The 17,553-nt window shown below is 35.4% G+C and overlaps 1 protein-coding gene across 2 annotated transcripts in view; it reads right to left on the reverse strand.

Moving 5' to 3' along the window:
• The window catches only part of LOC134530274 (zinc finger protein 346-like), a 54,618-nt gene extending 45,917 nt beyond the window's left edge, over window positions 1–8,701 (reverse strand). The window contains exons 1-2 of one of the 2 annotated variants that reach the window (XM_063364978.1): window positions 8,547–8,701; window positions 3,854–4,159 (exon numbers count right to left, since the gene is read on the reverse strand). In XM_063364978.1, coding sequence (XP_063221048.1) covers window positions 3,854–4,139 — 286 coding nt within the window. In that variant the 5' untranslated portion in view covers window positions 4,140–4,159; window positions 8,547–8,701. The remainder of the gene's footprint in view (window positions 1–3,853; window positions 4,160–8,546) is intronic. The other variant, XM_063364980.1, reaches the window with a different exon arrangement.
• Between the last annotated feature and the right edge of the window lie 8,852 nt (window positions 8,702–17,553).

A 17,553-nucleotide genomic window follows, 5' to 3' on the forward strand; every position in this document is an offset into this window, starting at 1 on the left:
GCGGTTGAGGTATACAAAAACCAAAATTTATACATGATTCAAAAATTTTAATAATAAAAAAATTCTTCCTCTTTTGAACATAGCGACAATACAAAACTTTAACTTTTATTTAATTTCGTAACTATTTGAGTGAACGTTTTTACTACTGCTCAATATGGTGAATAAATTCTGAAAATTAACTTAATAATTACATACTCCAACACTAACATACCACAAAACAAACATTCGGCCTATTACAAAATTTATAACTACTCTTTAAATAGTATTAAAAAAAGGTTCTAAAAAATTTATAAATTAAAAAAAAAGTTCATTGATACAGTTTCTCGATCTGGATCAAACTCAAATGTGTACACATGGCACAGGTTCTTGGTGGCCTACATCATTAATACAATCATTTCGAGAAGGGGTAGTGTTTTCTTTATTCGCACAATACGTTTTTTTGCCAAAATTCTACAGACAGCAAAATTACTACTTTTTTCACATCCGGGAAATGTAGCACGGTTCTTCTATCAAAATTTGTTTCCTACACGTGTGCTGCAGCAATATAATGGGGAACCACTTAAGTTGATACTCCCTCTAGGACAGATCCAGTAACTTGAGTTCAGGTTCCCCATAAAGAAAACACACGTCTCCCAAGATGTACGCCAGTAACCTGGGCCCAGTGAGTCTTGTTAGGCATAGCATATCCGCTAGTCGTAGACATGCACACATTTCTTACAAACATAGCACACCACCTTGATATTGCTGGTACGGCTTTTTCCTGACACAGTTTTCATGTTTAAATGTGTAAAAAATTTATCACCGCCAAATATACTCGAGCATTATTTCCGCTACTTTCGCGGCTGTCTAGTGCGGACTACACACTAGCAAGTTTCTTCCACTTCAACTCGCGCACCACAGTTAAAAAGCTAAAGCACCCCGTTTAGCACTACAGTATCCATGAGAAAAACTGTGACTAATTAAGTCAGCGAAAACAATCACGCGTGGTTCTGCCTTTCATCCGTGGCCTCCCGGGCCAGATTTACCGCCCGCACTAATGGTGCAACGGAGGGGTTTGTCAGCTCTATACCTACAGAGTACTGCTATGCCTAAAATATTTTATATTAACCATTAGCGTGAAATATTATGTTTCCTTCTGGTTCACGCTCATTTTGCCAGTACTGTATGCTCTGTATCACTGATTTTTAAATTTCCATGCGTAGCAGACACGTTGCACAACAGAAGAGCATATCAGCTCTGTATATACATTGTATTGTTATATCTTAAAAATACTTTAACCATTAGTGTGAAATCTTGTGTTTCCTTCTGATTCACTGCCATTTGGCAAGTGCTGTACTCTCCATACTACATATTTTTAAATTTCAGTGTGTAGCACACACATTGTGCAACAGAAGGCCATATCAGCTCTAAACCTACATAGTGTTTTTATACCTTATAAATTTTTAACCATTAGTGCAAAATATTGTTTTTCCTCTTTTTTCACTGTCTTTTGCCAGTGCTGTACAATTTCTACCATGCATTTTGTTTGACCATTACTATATGCTTTCTACCACATGTTTATGGCTAATGCTGTACACTTTCTAACACGCATATTCATGGCCAGTGCTATTATGCTTTCTTCCACACATTTTTATGACCAGCATTGTACACTTTTCTACCATGCATTTTTATGACGAGTGCTGTACACTTTCTACTATGCATTTTTATGGCCAGTGCTGTATGCTTCCTACAAAGCATTTTGTATGGTCAGTGCTGCATGCTTTCTGCCACACTTTTTTTTTGGCCAGTGCTGTATCACAATATTTTATTGCCAATGCTGTAATTTTCTACCACACATTTTATGGTCAGAGCTGTACTTAGCCAGTGCTGTACACGCTTAGCCTAGCTCTGCCCACATTGCAAGGTGGGGGAAATGAGGGGGAAAAAATAAGTCTGGGTTAATTCAACTTCAGCTTAGTCCAGTAGTTACAGGATAGAAAGCAATCGCTGTCCATACAATACGAGGCAATCCAAAGTGCTGCTAAAAGACATTTTGTATTGTACAGTTACAAGTATACTGGAGGTGGAGCAGGTCAGTGGCTTGGAGTGGGTGGAGTACGGTCCATTACTCCTGCGCGGCCTGATCGGACTAGCAACAGCACATCACTAACCCCTCCCCGACACTTCACCCTTCCTCAGTGCCTCTGGAGGATTTGGCACATTCCCAGAGTCCCACCTGCGTAACGGGCATAACTAGAACGTCACTGTTCTGTGAGCTTCAGGTGTCAAGCTGACCCTGATGACGGAACACTTCAAAGGGGCGCAAGACCATTCCAGAAGGGGTGCTGAGCTGTATAAAAATGGCGACACCAGCTTCTGACGCAGTGAAAAGGGGAGGGCAAGTGACCCCTCGGTGAGCGAATGCGGACAACGAGCGACGGACTTGGTGTGCGGAGACTGGTGCATCGGGACTACATTGTGTGCAGAAGAAGTTATGAGTAGTGCGAGGCAGTGTGTTGGAACAGAGGTGCGAAGTAAGTGACAAGCAATAAAGAGAGTAACTGTTGAGTCAAGCTCAGAGAGTAGATTGTGGATTTAATGAAAGAGTGATTATTTTGTGGAGAGACATTTTACATGTAAATAGTACTTAATAAAACTGTAGTTAATTATATAGGGGCTATCCTTTTCGAACCTGTATTCCCGCTCGAAACAGTACTATTATTATAAAGCAATTAAAAGGGTAAAAAGAGAAACATTTATTATACCCATGCTTAGTTATGTAGGCAAGTAGGTTATTTATTGAACCTGGCATAGCAATACAGTTAGTACGGTAATGTTAAGGACAGTTTGGCAGAGTTTTATTTAATTATAAAATCCTAAACATATAGCATAAACAAGCAAAAGTACTCAAATTACTACTTATGTTAACTTAAACTTTAAGGTAATTATTTTTATTTTGTAGAAAAATCTGTGAGTTGAGTCACTGTGTTTCTCAAATCACAAAGATAGTTGATAAACAAAAAAAAAAGTCAAATTTAACTGACAGCTGTGTGTGTCATAAGGTAGTATAAGAAATTATGAAATGTTATTTCAGTGAAGTTGTTTTAGTAAAACTCTGAGGCAAATCTCCAAGGCAAAGGATTGAGGGATTAAGGTGCCTACCTAGTTGTGTGTGTATGTGTTAGTGAGCCGGGATAAGAAGTGTGACGCTCGCTGGGGTTGCTAGTGTGGTATATCTCCTCTAAGTGCAAGGCTCTGAACTGTCTTCTCATCCCTCTTTAGAAAATTATGAAATTTGAGTGGTAACTATAACTATTAGATAGTGGAGAAATCAAGAAAAATGTGTAAAGCAAGGCTATTTGGTGCTTTCGAGAATCTTTACCGGGTGTTTCATGTCTAAAAATTATTCTGTAAACACATATTTTAGCCCTTTTCACTCTTCCAAAAATACAGTTGAAAAATGAAATACAGAAACAAAACTACTCATCTGCCCTCAGCACATTTTAAATGCTTTTCGTAAACAGACACCACTCGGATATCTTGAGCAGTTTTATAATTTCTGTGTTTCTTCTTAGGCTCCTCACACCGTATTTATGGCTTGATAGGCAGGGCCCCTTCAATGCCCTTCTCCTGTTCTAAATTAAACTTACACTGGATAAAAAAACATTAATTTATGTACATGAATTTCTAACCATCCATCATGAGCTTTTGGATAAAATATACTAAGAGCAGACACTTGACAGTGTTAGTACTGGCTGGCCGTAAAAACCAGGTATTTACATAGTGTCATTTCAATTTCAGAACATAATTGTAAAACTAAAACTATATAATCAGTCAGTGCTGACAAGTTTCCAACACAGTACGTTTAACTCACCTTGCCTGACTTCATCTACTGACATTCTCCTTTGATGATCACCCAGTCTGCCTCTGTAGGCATCACAAGGATCCGTGGGTCTGAAGTACGGACCATTTTGATTCCTGGGATAGTAGTAGGGATCATTACCACCCACACCTCTTGAGTATGGCTCTTGAGGATCTACGATTCCGTACATATGACCCCTAAGACCTATGTCATGAGGTCCTAGGTCTCTGTAGGATGGTTCACGAGAATATGTACCTCCAAAGTAATTATTATTATGCCCACCATATCGCCACGACATTTCTTCATTAGTGTGAAGCCCTTAAATACACAGAGATTAAAGAAACAGCATCAATGCAAAATCACTGCCTTTGACATAAGCTCACCGGACAAAAAATGAGTCACCCTAGTGCGCAAGCATAGATGGATCGTTAAGCCTGTACAGATGGCACAGCGAAGAGTCCCGTGCTCAACCGCACATGCATTGCCTCTATGTAAGCTTAAGGCAGTAGTGATCAGTGAGACATTAATGTATCAAGAAGACAGTGTACGTCAACATGAGTAGATGTAAGAATGCAAAATGGCAAAAAAAGGGGAATCAATTTTGGCTGTGCTCATGGTCGTACGGTGTGTGATTTTGCTGCATTTGTTGGTGTTTTGCAGCAGACTGTTCAATGTGTCTACAAGCAGTGATGTACTACACGTGGCCACGAAACACGACGACAGAATTACCTATGGTCGGCAAAAGATCCTGACTGAAAGCGATCGGAAACACATTTCATGGCTTGAGAATCAAAATTGCTTCCAAACTCAACAGGAACCTGCAGACAGTGAATGAAGGGCCATCCCAACCTATTAGCGAGAGAGCATTGCAACAGGAACTACATGCAATGAACATTTGTAGTCGGGTCACCTCGCAAGAGGCCATTGCTCACACAGGCACATAAAGCTGCGCATTTTCAATGGCCTAGAAATCATAGAACATGGACAGTGGCTGACCGGTGGAACGTACTGTGGTCTGACGAATTAAGTTTTTGCCGGTATTCCTATGAGCACGTCATTGAGTGCACTGAAGGCCAAATGAAGCATATTATCCTGGATGAGTGCAAGGTCAGGTTCAAGCCGGAAGTGGGTCTGTGATGTTTAGGGGGTGTTGTTCATATCATACATTGGGCACGCTCACTACAGTAACCACTAACATGAATCAGCATGTTTATTTAAACATTCTGGATGAATAGAAGTTGCCTTTCAGTCAACATTTGCATGATGTGTATACCTCAATTTTTCAAGATGACAACAGCAAAGTTCATGACCACTACCCCACCCTATTACATCTCGATTGGCATGCAAAATCACCTGACTTGTACTCCACTGATAATCAGTAGTACAGTTGGAACAGCGGGTAAAACGCAGACAACAGTATCCCCGCAATTTAGTGGAATTGCACGATCAAATCCTCAGCGAGTGGCTTAACCTGAATATGATGTACCTGCACAACCTTGTGGACTCACTTCTTAACTGAATCCAGGCGGTTATCACGTCTAGAGGCAAAGTTACACAGTATAAAATGATGCTTGTAATGATTTCTCAACAGGTGAATTTTTTGTACCGTGAGCTTACATATAGGATGTGAAACATAAAAAAGGCTAACGTCGACACTATGTTACTTTAGTACCATTCATGCAGTGGGTTTGGTGGCTTACAATTATAGTACATTATTTACTATAGGTACTGTAAAGACATTTCCACCATTATTGATATGAAACACATATAATTGTAAATCAAAGTTTACCGTAAAATTATAAATTAAAATACTAGTGACGGAAATTTTGTGGTTCAGGTAAATATGTAGTTCAGCGGTATTCGCGAAAAAAAATGTTAAAAATCTGAAAATACCTTTATTATATGCTCTTAAACTTCCTCTTTTCATTAAAAGTGGCGGAGGTAATAAATTACAAATACTTTTGGAGATATCAAATTTTTAAATTTCATCATATGTAGTTCAGCGGTATTTGCGGAAAAAAATGTTAAAAATCCGAAAATACCTTTATTATATGCTCTTCAACTTCCTCTTTTCATTAAAAGCGGCGGTGATAAGAAATTCCAAATACTTTAGGAGATATCGAATTTTTAAATTTCATCACAATACCAGTGCATTCATGTGGCTTCCACAATTGTTTCTTGTTTACGAGTATCTATTTTTTTATTGGATAATGATGTCACGTGATTGTTCGTGATAGGCCAGAATTCAAATGAACCAATACGTGATTATTTAGTTCATTTATTGTTTAAAACAGTGTTTAATTACCGCCTCCAACTTAGGTGAGTTTTTAACCGTTCTAATTTTAAAGTCTTATTTGTTATTTCGATATTGTTGCGCAAGTAATAAGTAACAAAAAAATTTTACGTGAGTTGTTACTGTTCATCCTTTGTCCCGGTTTGTTAGGTCAGGTCAGTTACATTATAAATACTTTATAACTAAAGAACCATTGAAATTAATTCATATTATTTTTAATGTACGCTCAGTTTCAAACTATTTATAATGTAACTGACCTGACCTAATCGACCATTTTCATTAATTAGGGATTAAGAAACACATGGCAATAATAAAAAAAAAATTGGTTGTCTGTAAAGTCGGTTTACGGACGATAGTTTAACGTGACAACGTCATAACAAAACATTGATTAAATGATTGATCCAGAAGATAAGGAAATATCATATTCGGCCTGCGACTGAGCCGTAATATGTTTTTGCAACCAAACCATTCAGGCATTAAAAATATTATATTCTTTGAGGAAGAAATTTTTTTTTTTAATTTTTCTTTCTTTTGTATGATAAAATCTACCTCTGCATACTTTTATGAATAAAATTGAATCAATTTTATTGAATTATCATTATTTTGTATGGATACAAAGGAGTGAAATGAAATGTACAATTTAATTAATAAATTTACTTTCATTTGCATTCATTAATTCAAATATATTTATTACTTTTGTAATGTTGCATGCGCCGTATTTATTTTTACAAGTACAAAAAAAAATTTGTAACTGCAGAGAATCGAACCGTTAACCTTTGGAGGGATAGTCATCCATGCTAACCCACGGCCACGAGACCATATTATTGAGAATAATTGTTTCAGATGGTATAAATTAATATTATTCCACGCACGATATAAGTTTGAATTTCTTTTAACTAGCATATTCTCTGTTGGACTCGAAATATTTACACGCTCGTGGGATCATAACTATAATACTGTGTGTGATTTAGTTGATCAAAAAATAACTCATGACAAATAATTACCAATGTCAAACTAAAGCGTTAAAAGTATCATAACAGCAATAAATATTTAGTTACACAGCTAAAACAATACTTATACAAGACTGTTTAAATATAAAGATTTACACTAGTAATTAAAATTTTGCGTACTTGTAAGAACGCCATTTCCTTGCGAATATACTCCCGTGGCGCGGTGCACAACAATAACCTCGAACCCGGCCGAGTTCTCTGTACCGTACGCAACATACCAGAGAGATGCCACGCATGCGTAAACAACACATCCGTAGTGGGACATCCGTAGTGGGACAATTTCGTGCGTGCAGCCAGCGTTCATAGATTTATTAGACGTTTTCACGTCAAAAATTGCGACGGTCGAATGATTACACAGGTCTTGTATAGCAAAATAAGAACGGTGATATCTCCTAAAGTATTTGGAATTTCTTATCTCCGCCGCTTTTAATGAAAAGAGGAAGTTGAAGAGCATACAATAAAACTATTTTCAGATTTTTAACATTTTTTTTCGCAAATACCGCTCAACTACATATTTACCGTGGTTCAATAACCTTCACGACCAATGCTCCTTGGCTTATAAATTTTGCCACAGGAATAGGCATGATAACAAAGGTGCCACACGTGCTTAGGTACTACCCTACGCTGAATTGTACTTTTTTTACTGGCACAATTACTAGCAAAAAGATTTTTCTTAAACAAAATACAGTATTTCAAAAAAAGCTGTTTATCAGCTACATATATATTGTTTAACTTGTTAAAAAATATCTTTGCATGCAATGCACATAAAATGTATACAAATATTTTGAGAATAGGGATGGCATGAATGGGATGGGGTGAGGTATAATATGGAATCCCACTACTGAAGTCCTGTCCACATGTAGAATGCGTAGCATGTGGTGCCGACTTTCTTTATACCTGATTTTACATTGGCTCAAATCCCACCAATGAATGTCAGAAAAACACTAGTCTTAATTTCAGATACATTCTTACACTACAATTCTAAATCAGTTTGTGTAGCAATAGCATATATATATCAAACACCAAACTTTGTCTATACTGCTAACACTGTGGTTTGACAAAAAAGAAACATCTCACAGTGGGTTGATTTTACACGTAGGTATGTATGTCAAGTTGTCATAGGCATATGCAGCAAATCAGTTCAAGAAATGGTTGTTTGTGATGTGTACAACTGAATGTAAAATCATTTTACAAAAATTGACAATATCTCTTTCATGTTATCTAAAGATGGTTTACCATGCTTAGTGAATTACAAAAGAAATATCCGAGCATTGTAAACACTACCAGCGGAATACAGGCAGTTTAGATAAAATAAAATGGTTGGATGGACTTGTTTGTTACTATAGTGTCCTGTACGCATATTATATGTCGTGGCAATGAACTAAATGGCAAGAAAAATTACCTTCAAAACTTTTCTACCGACACCTTTTAAATAACCCAGTTTTTCTATACCCTCGCAAAATTTTCTCCACTTCCTCGACTTGTATTAAAAACAAAAACAATCATTGAAAAATCACTTTCCACAGCCTCTACCAAATATCACACAGCCAGCTATGCAACAAGTATTTGTTTATTTTATTTTTAAACACAAGAGAATATGTTTTTTTTTTAAATTTTAAAATTGGTTATAGAAGTGTTAATTAATCCATTATAACTCATGATTTATTTTTAAGTTAATACTAACAATTTTCAAATATAATAACTGCTTAATATTGCTAATATAATTGTATAAATATTACAGAAAATAAACTAGCGTGTGTTCTATGTAACGAAAGAAAATTTTCAATTAAAATCTATATAAAGTCATTAAAATGACCATTCAATATGTGGTACGAGTTTTTTTTTAAGTTTATTTCTCACACCACCTCCCGAACACAATGATCGATTATTACTTTTTATTTTGTCTAAAACAATAAGAGTATTTTTTTCCCCCTTTAGCGCAATAAATTAGGTCAATTATTTCTAATCTATGCTCGAATCACACAGTACGTGGTGAGGTCGTCGCGACCATAGCCTCTAAGCCCGTGCTCCGCACCACTAATACCAGATCCCGTTTTCGGAGTGCACCCCTAGCCCGGCGGGAATGAGTCAGGCGGGCACCTTGGGCATGACCCCACTAGCCTCAAATAAACTTCAGTGCACGAATCCCCGGGGGCTCGCCCCATTAAACAATTAAGGAACAAGACGTTAGGACACAATTATTAATTCACAGGCATTAAACAAGTGCGTCTTAGCTACTCCGTGCGAGCACCACATGTACGGAGTAAACAACGAACCTCATTATCAGTCACCGCGGCCACTTGCCTTAATTAAAGTGCCCGTGACAATGATCGAGTCAGATTAAGAGAAATCCAACTAAAACAATTCACAGTGAGACAATATGTTAATAAATTTACAGTCGCCAACTTGATGCCACAATTAAAATAATTAAATTCTATAAAATAGTTGGTAAGCCTTAAGCACCCAATTAGCAGGTGCTACCTTTTTAATTGAGCACCTGTAACGTGTTTTAAGCTTGTAATAGAACAAATTAAGTTGATATAAGTTTTTGGCTCCGACTCACAAAGGAGGTGAAAGTTTCCCTCCCTTGCCAGGCGGCTATGTTCGGCAGTTCCCAAACACTCCGAGCCGGGTAAAAATGTGTGTCCGTGAGCACCCTGCAATTTTGTTCCACAGATCGTTCACTCTGTACTTGATTTAATAACCAAACATTTTTAATTCATTGCTGCTCACATAGACTCGGCGTGTATTTCGCATACCTGTGCTTATCTCGACCGTTTCCTCGGTGATTCCGCACCGTGTCGCGGACCACGCAATTTATGGCACTGGCCGACTCCAGCCAACTCGTTTTCGTTAAGATCGCCGCGCATATGCCTGCTGGCAATAACCTCACGTAAGTGTAGAATCGCATTTAGTGCCGCGCTCATTGAGCCCGCGTAAGACAATTAACTTTCGGCGCTGGCCGCCTCCAGCTAACTGGTAATCACATCCCCACGAGACTACCGCAGCAAATTCACAGTGTTATGTTAGTGTCGTGTTTTGTTTTGTAATCAGCGTGTGTTAGTGTAATAGTACAACAGCTCAGATGCCACATAGTGCATTATCCTAGCTTTTGTAGTGGTTCTGCCACCGCGTAGTGTATGTGTAGGGAGTACAGCGTACCCATGCGTACCACCGGAGAAGTCCGTGGATTAAAAGCCAATTTAATATAAACTGTGTCGTCTACGATTATTCCGCACCATTCTGTCCTCCACACGGCCGAGCAGCCCCACAGCCAAGTAGGGAGTTTCAGGGTAGATTTCCAGCCACATACCTGGCGGGGCACGCGGGGGCAGCGTACCCGCGACCCACCACCAATGGCCTAGTGTCCCACTAGCCTTGCCCCCCCCCCCGGGAAAACAGCAGCACCGCGATGCCCGTAGCACCCGTCAGGTACTTCCAGGGCTTTCTACAGAGGCCGGGTGATGGCCAAATTACAATACTGATTTAAAACAATTTTATGGACTATTACAATTTCTGGTTTACACTGTAATTATATAATATAAAAACCTTAAGGATTGACAGCAAAGATGAAAACATAAACACACAGAGAACAACCTTAATAAGCTGATGTCAAATGTTAAATGGCAAGACCGCACTGAAAATTCAGTGGAAGTTATTTAGACAGAACTAACTCTATAGGCTGAAACGACGGGACTCTTGAAGCAAGAATAATAAATTGTAACAATCTTCGCCAACACAGTGACAACCCATACAGCACAAAATGTTACAGATATGTTTCAGAAATATAACTTTTGAAACATTGTAACATGTTTGAAACATTTCGCAACCTACCTGAAACATCTCGGATATATTTCAGAAACGTCCAAATGTCCGCCCTGTGAAATATTTCAATGAAACCTCCCTGCAACATCAAATGGTAATGTTTCTGAAATGTTTCAATGAAACCTCCCTGCAACATCAAATGGTAATGTTTCTGAAATGTTTCCACTAATGTCCCATCAATATTTCTGAAACATTTAACCGAAATATTTCCATAAATGTTCTGAAATACATATAAAATGTATCATGTGACCCAAAATACCTCTGTAAATTAGGATGACTGAGGGTATATTTATAATTTAAAAGAGTATTGCACTTTAACAGATACCATAATGTTACAGCTGCATTGGTCAGCTAGTTGCAGTGAAGTGCAGTGACTGTGTTCCAATTCATCACAGCATTCCCTCGTACACTTCCTCTTGATCACTTTTTGCATAATGCCCCTTGACCACACCATTAGAAAGTGTTAATCGGTGGATTGATATGATCTTGTTCGTATCTTCTTGTTATCGTCAAGTTTTGCTTGTCCATAGTAATGTGTCATTTTTTGATTATATAAAAAAATAGATATTGTAATATTATTTTGTTTGAAATTATTTTAAAGATGTGCTCTGGTAGGGCATAGAATGTAAATTTTTGTCGTTTTTAATGTAATGATAATTGATTATATTACTTAATAATTTGGCTTGTACAATAATTAAAAATTTACTTATAATTTCTAACGTAAGATTAAAAAGGCCTGCCGACAAAATCCAACAATTCAGGTAAATTAATGAAACCATATTCTCCACCCTACTGAGCTTAATTTATAATTTATATATATATATATATATATATGAACCAAGTTAAAGAAATAATTTAATTAATAAAGACATCAGATGTTTTCCCAGGTCAGCGTACCAGACTTGCCTAACATTAATTTTACAAACTATTTTATTATTCTAAAAACAAATTATGGTTATAAAAGTAAAATTTAAATAAGTCTTCAGTATGCTTGCAAAGTGAATGAAACTTACATGAATGTAATAGGTAGCCCAGCATTGGTGTCCATGGTTCCTGTCCATTGCATTTTATTTTAATGGGGAATTTGAATGTGATATAGTGGCAGGCAGGCATGCATCTACATCAGTACATGGGGAAAAAGGGACAAGCTAATGCACAAAGGTTCCATTATTAAATACAATGACAATGTCATCTTGTAATGAATAAATTAAATTGAGGCTCCCCAAGCTATCTGGATGTGATCTCCTTATGCTCAGCACAGAAAGTATGCTAATATTTACTTAATCCATAAAAACCAAACCCCACTTGCATAGGAGACATGATTACTGAGAATTTTAAAATATAATTTTCACAACCCAATGTGTTATGGCCACTTCAAGTTTGTTTTTGAGTATCATAAATGAGCACTTGTCCATCGATGTCTTTATCTGTATTTGAACAATGTCTTGAGAATTTGGGTATGGTTTTCTATTGCATTCCAGATGTTGACATTCTCAAAAATCACGACACTGTTATTGTGTACGGTATCAGTGGTCTAGATAATCATGTGGTATTACATTAACTTAAAATACTTGATACACACAAGAAAAAAAATCGCATTCAACCTCAAACAAATGTTATAGAAATAAAAAAATAATATACCTATATACAATACACTAACATATTATAATAGAAAATTCCTACTTGTATGTTGCACAGGAAACCGGTATTAACATAATGAACAGCCATGAGACTTGACCTGTGCTCGTATTGTGATGTACTTTTCTCCTTATTTAATGCTATAGTAAGTATATATGGCTGGTGCTTGTTTTTTGGACATTTGCAAGAAAAAAATGTGCGCTTGAAAACCCTCAAAAGACATGTAACAATTTTATGTTATAATTAATGTCTTTTTCTTCTTAAACACACATATACTAATTTACAGAGGGTCTAAATATGAAACAATGCAGTCTTAATACAATTTCATCATATAGCTTTATAATCGACATTTTGTTTTCCATTTCACACAAGCTCAACATAAATGAGACTGGACTAGAATCGGCTGTCCTCACTAAACAAAAAACTTGTCTGACCAGCCTAAATGAAGTGAGATGGTGGTGTAGTAGTGGAATATAAATGGGAATGAAACAAATGTGCAATGAGAAATACTCTTTAACATTACAATGTCACTTTCCCTAATTGAAAGACTTATTGTATCAGACAAGAGCTCAAATTGATCCAGCTTCCCTAACATTGAGTGGCCAGTGACTTGCTGAAGATAAATAGTGGCAGTCCATAAAAAATCTGGTTTCCTTAATTTTTTCTATAGATAGCATGTTAATCTACCTAAAGTTCGTGGATTAAGCTAGGTTTTATATTTGTATTTTAATACTACCAAATTGACTAAATAGCCTAAGGATAAAACAACAAATACAATATGGCAATAGTATATAGGGTCTCTAAAATCCAAATTTTCAAAGTAAATACACAAAATAATATTAACACAACAGTACTTCCACACAAACTATATTCAAATGAGATCACAAATTTATTGTAAACAAATAATATAAATAATTTTATAATATGCAGTACAAAATTTTAAAGTAATATGAATGGCGAGTTATACTTTGTACAAAATAGAAGGTAGCTAGTTTGGCCTAACTCGTCAACAATGAAGTCATTAGAGATAGAGAAACTTATTCAAACAGACAATAGGGTTTTGGATTGTAACTTCTATGATCTATGTTATGAAACCAGCCAAGAATGCACCTGAAGTAAGTTAAGAACCATGTATAACCATAATCAGAAAGCCACACCAGGTCAAACCAGGTTCTTTCCATTTGAATACTTAACAATAGAGGCAAAGATGCAAAGGGGTATTTTCAATAACAAATAACAATGTAGTCTGAGAAGTAGACTTTAATAAAAAAAAACTATATATATATATATATATATATATATATATATATATATATATATATATATATATATATATATATATATATATATATATATATATATATATATATATATATATATAAAAATAATATATACAATACATGAAACTTTTAACTGACTCTCTATGCAGATGTTCTTGGAGATTTTTGCTGGAAAAAAAAAGAAGAAAAAACAATTATTTTTAACTTGTTTCAGGTCAATTATGACATGTATGTGAGATTTTTAAACATGTAGACACTAAGTTGTTACATTATTTATTTTTAAATTACCATGCAAACAGAAAAAAAAAGTTTCTGATGCCAATGATAAATTTCAAAACTGAAAGCATCTTAAAATTGACAAATTGGTATTGCAACCTATGCATTTTTTTTTTCAAACTTATTAAGCAGGAATACTTCTTCACTGGGAATTTCTTAACATGCTATTTACATTCCTAATAATCAATTTAATGGTGTCTGGTTAATGCAAAGAGGCCCATGACATTGTATAATAACACATTTTAAGCAAAGTTTTAAAAGAAAACTTAAATTTAAATCCTAATGATTTCCTAATAAGTGTCTGTGTGAACAGTGCCTGTGATGTTACATCATTACAATTCAGCCCATGTGTTTGTGCAATAATACTCTAAAATTTCTAGTAATTTTTTGAGCAGATTCTCAATATTATCCTTTGTAGTGCACATTTAATGTTTATTTTCATTATTTAAATTGCTACCACTACATAACTATACACATGTAATCTAATAAATCATCATTTAATGTGTTTCCTTTATTGTCATATAATGGATGGAATTAGGTTTTGTCAAACTCTCCAAATCAAACATAATTTGTTACTACTATAATTTAGCATAAGAAAAACTAATTTAAATAGAAATACCAATGATGCTTATGCTTAGTACAACACAACTCGAAGACTTGTACCTTCTCTGCGGGAAAGGATAAAATTTATTTCAATTATTTTGCGCTGTAATCCCAGCCCACCAATAACATGAAGGCCAGATTGCAGAAATAACTTTGTTAAAACGAAATGGCAATTAATGAAACCGCTGTCTAATTATATGTGTAGGCCTAGTGCATTCACTTACAATAAATTACATTTATGACAAGCCAGATATAATAGAAGGCTTTATTAAATTTCCATTAATAGTAATACGTACGCCTACAACATACAATAAGTACTACTACATAGTGCAGAAAATAATAAAAATAATTACTTAACCAGCAGAAATGTAAATTATTTAAAATGAAACACTTCAATATTTATATTAAAATAAACACAACATAATTAATTTATGTGTTGTGCACAGTAAATAAACATTAATTACCCTTAACTACATATTATAGGTTATGAAATATATTTACTTAAGTATATTATAAAAGCCCGAAGGTGATAACTGAATAAAATAAATTGGTTTAATCAAATGCTATTAAAACCAAAATATTTAGGAACCTATAAGCCTATATTTGTGTGATTTTTAACTAAAGATAATAAATAACCCATACATTAGCATTCGTGTTCTACAGTCAACGACCATATATAGCTACAGTAAGTAGAAAACTCATTAGATGCTTTCGCAATTTTATTAAATCGCGAATATCCTGTTAATGCATCACATAAATTAAAAAATCAGACTGAAAACAGCGCACATATAAATATGGCACGGGAATGTTAAGACCGGAGTCAAAATTATGCATTTGGACAGCAACAGCAACAGACACACACATACATTGTGGCCATGACAGTTTTCGCGTTTCAAAAACATTTACCCAAACATAAAATAGACAAAATGTAAGCCAAAATACAACTACGAAGTCATAAAGGCAAAACGTAAGGCTAGTTAATAATATTTTAATAAAAATGCATTTTTAAACGTAATGTTAAAATTATTTAAAAGTCAAACATGATATATATTTCAAAAACTGGCATTATATTATAACAACTCCAGGACTAATACCAAGTATTGGCCGAACATCAGCCATGTACCAAATGAAAGCTGTAACATTTCTTAACAAAATATAGTTTTCAGAATTTTTGTCTGGGCCGACACTTTTAATGCCGACGGACAGCAACAAGATCGCGTGCCCTGTTTTCCTTGCAGGCAATAGCTTCACCCGCCCATTACAGGACCTGAAAAAACCATTTTATTTCTCTGTTTAAAACTGAAATATAAAATTCGACCTACTAGGTCCAAAACGCAAGATATGGCGCTTTGTATTTAATTTAAAAACTTAGTATTTGTTAATAATATTATTAAAATTATTTAAGGTCAAATAAGTTACATATTTCAAAAACTTGCATTATATTAAAATGACTCCAGTACTCATACCAAGTATTGGCCGAACATCAGCCATATACCAAATGAAAGCTGTCACCTTACTTAACAAAATATACTGTTCAGAATTTTTGTCTGGGCCGACACTTTTAATGCCGACGGACAGCAACAAGATCGCGCGCCCAGTTTTACTTGCAGGCAATAACTTCACCCGCCCATTACAGGACCTGAAAAAACCATTTTATTTCTCTGTTTAAAACTGAAATTTAAAAATCCACCTACAAGATCCTAAACGAAAGATATGGCGCTTTGTATTTAATTTAAAAACTTAGTATTTGTTAATAGTATTATTAAAATTATTTAAGGTCGAAAAAGGTACATATTACAAAAACCTGCATTTTATAAAAACGACTCCAGGACTCATACCAAGTATTGGCCGAAAATCAGCCATGTACCAAATGAAAGCTGTCACCTTACTTAACAAAATATACTGTTCGGAATTTTTGTCTGGGCCGACACTTTTAATGCCGACGGACAGCAACAAGTTCGCGCGCCCAGTTTTACTTACAGGCAATAGCTTCACCCGCCCATTAGAGGACCTAAAAAAAACCATTTTATTTCTCCGTTTAAAACTGAAATATATAAATACAACTACAAGGTCCTAAACGAAAGATAAGATGCTTTGTATTCAACTAAAAAAATAGTATTTATCAATAGTATTCTTTAATTTATATAAGGTCAAAGAAGGTACATATTTCAAAAACTTGCATTATATTAAAACGACTCCAGGACTCATACCAAGTATTGGCCGAATATCAGCCATATACCAAATGAAAGCTGTAACATTTCTTAACAAAATATACTGTTCAGAATTTTTGTCTGGGCCGACACTTTTAATGCCGACGGACAGCAACAAGATCGCGCGCCCAGTTTTACTTGCAGGCAATAACTTCACCCGCCCATTACAGGACCTGAAAAAACCATTTTATTTCTCTGTTTAAAACTGAAATATAAAATTCGACCTACAAGGTCCAAAACGCAAGATATGGCGCTTTGTATTTAATTTAAAAACTTAGTATTTGTTAATAATATTATTAAAATTATTTAAGGTCAAATAAGTTACATATTTCAAAAACTTGCATTATATTAAAACGACTCCAGTACTCATACCAAGTATTGGCCGAACATCAGCCATATACCAAATGAAAGCTGTCACCTTACTTAACAAAATATACTGTTCAGAATTTTTGTCTGGGCCGACACTTTTAATGCCGACGGACAGCAACAAGATCGCGCGCCCAGTTTTACTTGCAGGCAATAACTTCACCCGCCCATTACAGGACCTGAAAAAACCATTTTATTTCTCTGTTTAAAA

Source organism: Bacillus rossius, chromosome 3 (genome assembly GCF_032445375.1).
Source record: "Bacillus rossius redtenbacheri isolate Brsri chromosome 3, Brsri_v3, whole genome shotgun sequence".
In the NCBI taxonomy this organism is placed as follows: Eukaryota; Metazoa; Arthropoda; class Insecta; order Phasmatodea; family Bacillidae; genus Bacillus; species Bacillus rossius.